Source organism: Galeopterus variegatus, unplaced genomic scaffold (genome assembly GCF_000696425.1).
Source record: "Galeopterus variegatus unplaced genomic scaffold, G_variegatus-3.0.2 Scaffold1360, whole genome shotgun sequence".
Classification (NCBI taxonomy): Eukaryota; Metazoa; Chordata; class Mammalia; order Dermoptera; family Cynocephalidae; genus Galeopterus; species Galeopterus variegatus.
This window is the reverse complement of record NW_007727471.1, coordinates 6,025-12,555: the sequence shown is the minus strand read 5'-3', so window position 1 is coordinate 12,555 and position 6,531 is coordinate 6,025. Positions and strand designations below refer to the sequence as shown.

The following is a 6,531-nucleotide window of genomic DNA, read 5'->3' as shown; positions in this document are numbered from 1 at the left end:
GGCTCTTCGTGCTCCTGCCTGCCTTACCTCGGCTGATGCCCCTTCCTGGACTGTGTTGGGGGCAGGGGGAGCTGAGGATGGGGCTGCTTCCCTCATGTCCTCAGGGCCAGGCCCTCAGCCAGTGATAGGGAGACGGGAGAGGGGCATGGGCAGACAGCTACGGGAAGAGGGCCAGGGGTCTCAGGGTCGGGCCCTCCTTCCCTCCCTCCACGTGGCCTCTATGCAGCATCAGCATCTGGAGCACGTCCTGGCTGGTCAGACTCCCCGAAGGACAGACTTCATTCTCCACCCTCGGAATCCCAGAATGAGCCCTCAGGCTTGGGGAGCGGAGCCTGGGTGCTGTCCTGGGGTGCAGCCTGTGCTCGCCAGGTGTGGGGCTCACGCCTCACTTGCTGGGTGGGCTGAGACTCTGGCCAGCCAGCAACACTGTCATGGGGTTGGCGGTGCTCAGCACTGCCCTTCTCTTCCCCGTGGTCATTCAGAACACAGACCAACCAGGTTTTCAGACCTTTCTCTCTGGCCTTGCAGGAGCCCTCCATGTACCCAGAGTGCCCTCTTGCGGCCAGGTGGCCTTCGTGGACCCTGCAGGGGTGTGGCCGGCATGCTTGGGGCCCGCCGCCCCTTTGTCATTTTTTTTTTTATAGTAGCTAGCCAGTACAGGGATCTGAAATCTTGACCTTGGTGTTAGAAGCACCGTCCTTTAACCAACTGAGCTAAACGGCAACCCCCTTTGTCCATATTTTGCACCTGTAGCCCCTCAGGGTTTGTGGCCTGGGGGCTGGGCAGGCAGCACAGGACTAGGGAGGTGCCTGCTCATCCTGCCCAGCAACTGTCGCCCTGGCTTCCTGGGGGCATGCTGGCAGGCAGCAGAACCACCTCCTCCAGGAAGCACCCTGGCCTGGCCTCCCTCTTGGGACTCCGAGGGTCTGAATGGTTATTTCACTGCTGTCAGGCCTGGCTCAGAATCAGTCTCTGGTCATTTCTGTCTGAGAAGACTGTAGGCCAGGCTGCCCGCTGCCCACGGAGACCTGCACTGGCCACACAGGGGACCCAGCAGACCCAGGGGGCACAGAAAGATCACCTGCTGGCCCAGGCACCTGCGACTGGCCCCATGCCCAGGCCCAGGGAGCAGGCACAGGAGAAGGTGGGGAGGGGTTGGACCCCGCAGGAGGAGAGAACCTGAAACTGGGCAGTGAGGACAAATGGGGGCAAACTGGGCCCATCCTGCACCCAGCAGGTCCTCCTCATCTCTGCAGCCCCAGAGAAATGTACTAAGGAGCGAGAGACACGGGGCCTTCCAGCTGGCTGGGTCAGGGTGGGGCTGCGGGAACCTCCGGCCGGACAGGCTCAGGAGCTGCAGCTTTCGGTAAAACAAGCAAGAAAATCCAGGGGAGGGGCCCGGGCAGTGACCCTCGTGAAGAGTGTTCCACGGCTCCCCTGAGCCCCCCACTCCAAAGGGCAGGAGGACTGGGCAGGTGCCCAGGCTGGCTGCAGCCCAGACCTGACGGCAGAGGACCCCAAGCGACGGGCCTGCCTCCCACCTCCGCACGGGCCTGGAGCCAAGGGGGCCTTTTTTTTTTTTTTTTTTTTTTTTTTAAAGCAAAGCTATCTTTTTACCTTGATAAGCTGTTTAAAAAATGTAAATAAAATAACTCAGCGGACAAAAGCGGCATTCATCCCGCCCAGGGCCAGCCGCTGCCCTCGACATGAAATATCGCAGCACACTGAGTCGTGAGTCGCTGCTAATCCGAGCGGACAGGCCTGAATGCGGCCCCTTTTGGGCCGGGCGCGGCGGTGGGCAGTGGAGCATGCACCGCCTGCCGGGCAGCCCGGCGCGGGAACAATGGCTTTTCTTCGCAGAAGGGGCCTGTGCGGGACAAGAGTCCCCTTTGTGCTGGGATTCCTGCCTCGGAGCGTGAGGGAGGCGCATTCAGCGGGCCCAGACGCCCTTTGAAAGGCTCAAGTGCAACAGAAGACGGCGGAACGCCAGCCCGCCCCTGCCCCGGTGCTCCTTGTGGGCACAGCCGCCCATTCAGCCTGGGACGGCCTCGGCTGCGGAGCGGCGGGCCCTCGATCCCACATTGTTCCGGCGCATGGCCATCTTGGTTTCTCAGTGCCATTCACCAGCCATGGGATGAACACTGGCCTGGTGTGACAGGCAACAATGCGCTTGGCGGGGCTGGTGCTGCCTGCACACAGCGCGCACCTCCCAGGGCCAGGCCAGGTCGGGGCGAGGCTGGGCAGCCTCCGAGGCCTGCACTCCAATGAATTTCCTTGTGAGGATGGGGCCTCGCCAGGAAGAGGGCACACGGGCATGAGCCGGGCAGCGCCTGCTCCAACCCAGGGGGCCCAGCCTCTCCAGGCGAGGGCCCCCCTGTGGGGTGGGCAGGGGCAGCAACGTGGTCCTTGAAGTTGGCTCATCCTTGGGCCCTGATGGGGCAGGGGGCTGGAGGTGATGCCCAGGAATGCTGGCCTCATTGCCCGTGACAGGTGCACCCCCACCGGGCACCCCTGGACTTCTCCACTGTGCCTCGTGTGCACACTGGGATCTTCACCTCTCAGGGTGCTTGGAGCTGCAGGGCTGCCTTGCGCTCACAGCAACAGCAGCTCAGAGCCACCCCATAGGAAGCAGCCTCCTCCCTGCTCGCCACAGGCCCCACCACTCCCTACTGCCTAATGCAGACTCAAGTCACAGCTGGGTGCTCCTGGCCAGGCTCAGGGCCGCCCGAGTCCGTGACTTTGGGGCCCGATCTTCCTCTCAGAACCTTGCAGCTTCAGCAAGAGCCAGCACTGCTCACGAAGACTCAGCAAACCCACTGTGAGTCCAGAAGTCCCTCGGGTTCTTATCCAGAGACTTTCAGCTGCTAAATCCCACGTTTCCACAGACCCCATTCCAACCCAGCCCTCCCCACCACAAGGGAGGAAACCACCTCTCCCTCAAGTGGCCTCAAAAGCCTCACTCAAAGTGAGGGGTCAGATGCTGACCAAATGCACTTCCCACACCGGGTGACCGTGATGACTACCACGACCCATGACCTGCCCTAAGCTTTATCCTGTGTCCCCCAACGTGCCAACACTGTGCCCTTACGTCCAGATCTCTTGCTGAGGAGGGGACAGTGGTCCTGCCTAGAGGGGCACACATGGGCAGCAGGACTGTCCCCAGCTTCCCCCACATCCCTGCCCCACTCTGCCCTTCCACAAAGCTTTTCCATCTGGGGGGCTCACTGCTCGAGACCTTGGCAGTGCCTGGCACTCGGGAGGTGCAACCGATGGACAGGAGTATTGATGGATGGAGGAGAGCAGTTGAGTGCCTGCCAGCCGAGCACAACCTCCCGGTGAGTGGTTCTGCTGCGTGTTGCAGATGACGCTGAGACTCAGTGGGCATGGAGGGAGCATGGCTGGATCCAGGGCCATCAGAGCATGAGGACCCAGCGGGCGCTGGGAGGAATCCTGGGGGAAGGATTCCTGGGCATGGGGCAGGGTGCAGTGTGGTCACACAGGGGCTCCTGGGACCCTGACACCAAGCACACTGCTGAGCTGGGCACCAGAACAGCTGGTCCCTGAAACCCTTCACCCTAGACCTGAAGCCCCTTGCAGCCACCATGTGGAGGTGCCCTGGGAGCCCCGCCGCACTGATGCCACGCTCTGCAAAGCAGAAGGAGCATCCCCTGAGTCCCTCTCCCTGCAGGGCCCAGACCACACAGAGCCACACTCACTTCCTTGAACTTGCCCTCGCGGTGCAGGCGGTGGACATGAGCCAGCAGGGGGCCCCGGGCTGTGTCCTGCAGCTGGAAGATGCTGACCAGCGGCTCTGCAAGACTGGGGTGGCTCTGGGTATAGACCCTGAGTGCACGGGCCTGCAGCTGATTCAGCTCTGGGCTGCACTGGAGGACCCGAAGCCCAGCTTAACTGGAGGCAGTGCCTTGTGGCCAGGGGCTTCAACTGCCTCGGACAGGGGCTGGATGCCAGGGGCAGGCCTGGCTTGTAAGTGAGCGCCTGTGCCCAGAGGTGGGTAGATGGTCACTCAGGGCAGCCTGGGGGGCGGGGCACGAGTGAAGGGACGAGTCCAGTCCCAGCATGTGGTCAAGTGCCCCCACCCACCCTGGGCTGGCTCCATGGCCTGCAGAGGCCTGCTTAGGCGGGCATGAAACCCACCATACTGAGAGGGGCAGGGGCAGGAAGGGTCATGACCTCGGGGCAGAGCTGTGGGCTCACCTGGGATGGCGATGGGTGTGGCTGTGCCCACAGCCAGCACTGCAGCTCGCCGGCCACCCAGGCCTCCAGGGAGGGGCTCTGTCCCCATCAGCCCTGGCTGCCCTCCAGCATGTCCAGAAGTCCAGAGTGTGGGTCATCCAGGGCAGCAAACCCCCGCCAGGCTTCCTCCTGGAGCTGTGGAGACACAAAACCTCATTGTCACTCCGTCTAGCACTCAAAGCTTCCCGGCAAGCCCCGCCACCCGCATGGAGGTTTTTAAAATTTAATCTATTCAGAAGGTAACTGTCGCTATTCAGCCACCATCCGCGCCTCCCATGACTTTTTATGCCGCTGAGATTCCGTTCTGGTCCGCTGCACCCCGATCCCCCAAGGGCGGTGGTCATTGTCCGCACTAATTATCCCATAAAGACAGGGGCTTGTTCTCCAGGCCAGACAAAAAGGGCCGTGCTCGTTTGAGAGGCCGTGGCAGCCAAAGCAGCAGGTTCACAAGTCACTTTCCCTGCGCCTGGACGTACCTGTGGCACTCACAGGCACAGGCCCAGCCCAGCTGTCTCGGTCCCGACAAGCAAGAGGAAACCGAGAAGGAAAGAAACGAAACACAAATTGAAAAGTGTCCTTTATTTACTTCCCATGCCCTGAACTGCAGAAGGTTCAGGAAACATACAAGAGCTGAAAGAAGAAAAACAAAGTGTCTGTGATGGTCTCCAGCCACCACAGCTGTTGTGTGAATGAAAGACCCACTGAGGTCTCGGCATAAGCTGGTGCCCGCCACAGTGTGCGGCCTCTGCCGTCGGTGACTCTGGCTGTGCCCCCCTCAGTGTGGATGCCCTGCAACTGAATGCTTGCTTCGAGCCACAGTGACTTCCTGCGGATCGTTGCTGGGGTGGAATTGCAAGGTCTAGGGGTGTGGACGCCTTCACAGCTCCACGCTCAGGGAACAGCACAGCGGCCAACGCCCATCCCAAGGCCACCCCACGGGGTGCAAGGGGCACGTCCCCAGATGCCTTCACCGTGTCTGTCGGAACCTGTTGGACAGAGCCCTGAGGACAGAGCCCTGCCAGAGCCTGTGCTGGGCTGCAGAGGCCACCTGCATGTCTTAGAGGCCTGGGGAGGCTCTGAGCAGGGGCCACCGCCCACGTGCGGGCCCAGCATCCCGAGGTGTGGAGCATGTACCCACTCTCCAGGAAGGTGTGGAGAGCGCCACGCAGCCTGGACAACTGCCACCTGCTTGCTCCTGAAAAGAAAAGTCCAGAAAGACGCTTCTCTGGTCGTTTTGGTGACCTTCCTGACTCACTCGTGGACAGCCCCCATCCATGGCCCCCAGCAAACCAGTTCTGAATGGTGTGGGAAGCAACATGGGAAAAAGCTGTGTGATTTGGGAACGTGCTCCAGTCAAAGTCGTCCTCGCGTTACTGACAAGCTGCTTCACTCATTTGGGAGACTGGCTCCAGGTGAACGACACGTCGTGGGTCTCCCCTGTGCAGTCTCACCTGATGAAGAGGTAACAGCTGCAGTGTCACCAGCAGGGCAGAGGTTGTGCAGCTGGACGTGGGCCCCGGGCAGGGGCTGGAGGAGAGACCTTGCCCAGGAGAGGCCCCTCCCCCCAGCTCCAAGCCATGCCACAGGAAGGACAACCACGACTCAGAAAAGCCACGCTGAGCCCTTCCAGTTAGCTGGCAGAAATGCTTACTCTTTAACCACTTCTCAGGGACACTTGGGCCCTTGGTCACCTGCGGGAAGAAGTTCTGCTAAAATGAGCTCACAACAAAAATTACAAAACACACGGGAGGGAGCCAGCATGAGTGACAATCACAAGTAGGTTGATTGAAGCTCTAAGAATATGGAGCAACAGGACATCGATTTGGGAATGAACACAGGAAACACACCCCACGTTTGTGTGGAAATCAGCAACACACTGGCCAAAGAAGACACCACAGTGAAAATCAGAAAATAGTTTGAGAAGAAAAGGGCAGTGAAAATCCTGCATATCAAAACTTGGGACTCACATGAGCGGCACTTAGGGGGAAGCTTACGCCTGTAAATGCATTAGAGAAAAGAAAGACTGAGAAGTAGTGATTTGCGTGTCTTACAAGAGAACCTGGAAACAGAACAGAGCACCCCTAAGGACGCAGAGGGGAACATCGGACAAGAACAGAAATTGAGCACTAGAAAGCAGAGAAGCCGTCGAGGAAGCAACACAAACAAAAGCTGGCAGGAGCGGTGGCAGAAGGCAGGCAAGGCCGCAGGAATGGAAAGGCAGTGCCAGGGGCACGAGCCAACCCGTGCTGAGGCGGATGGCTTGCTGGGAAACTGAGC

General features: G+C 60.2%; 1 protein-coding gene across 1 annotated transcript in view; it reads right to left on the bottom strand.

Annotated features, from left to right (window-relative positions):
• Positions 1-6,531, bottom strand: part of EXD3 (exonuclease 3'-5' domain containing 3) — a gene marked incomplete at its 5' end in the record, with an annotated part of 37,292 nt that overhangs the window by 29,037 nt on the left and 1,724 nt on the right. Inside the window, 2 exon segments of the mRNA XM_008576499.1 lie at positions 3,717-3,884; positions 4,216-4,389. Of these exon segments, the coding sequence (XP_008574721.1) occupies positions 3,717-3,884; positions 4,216-4,389 (342 nt within the window).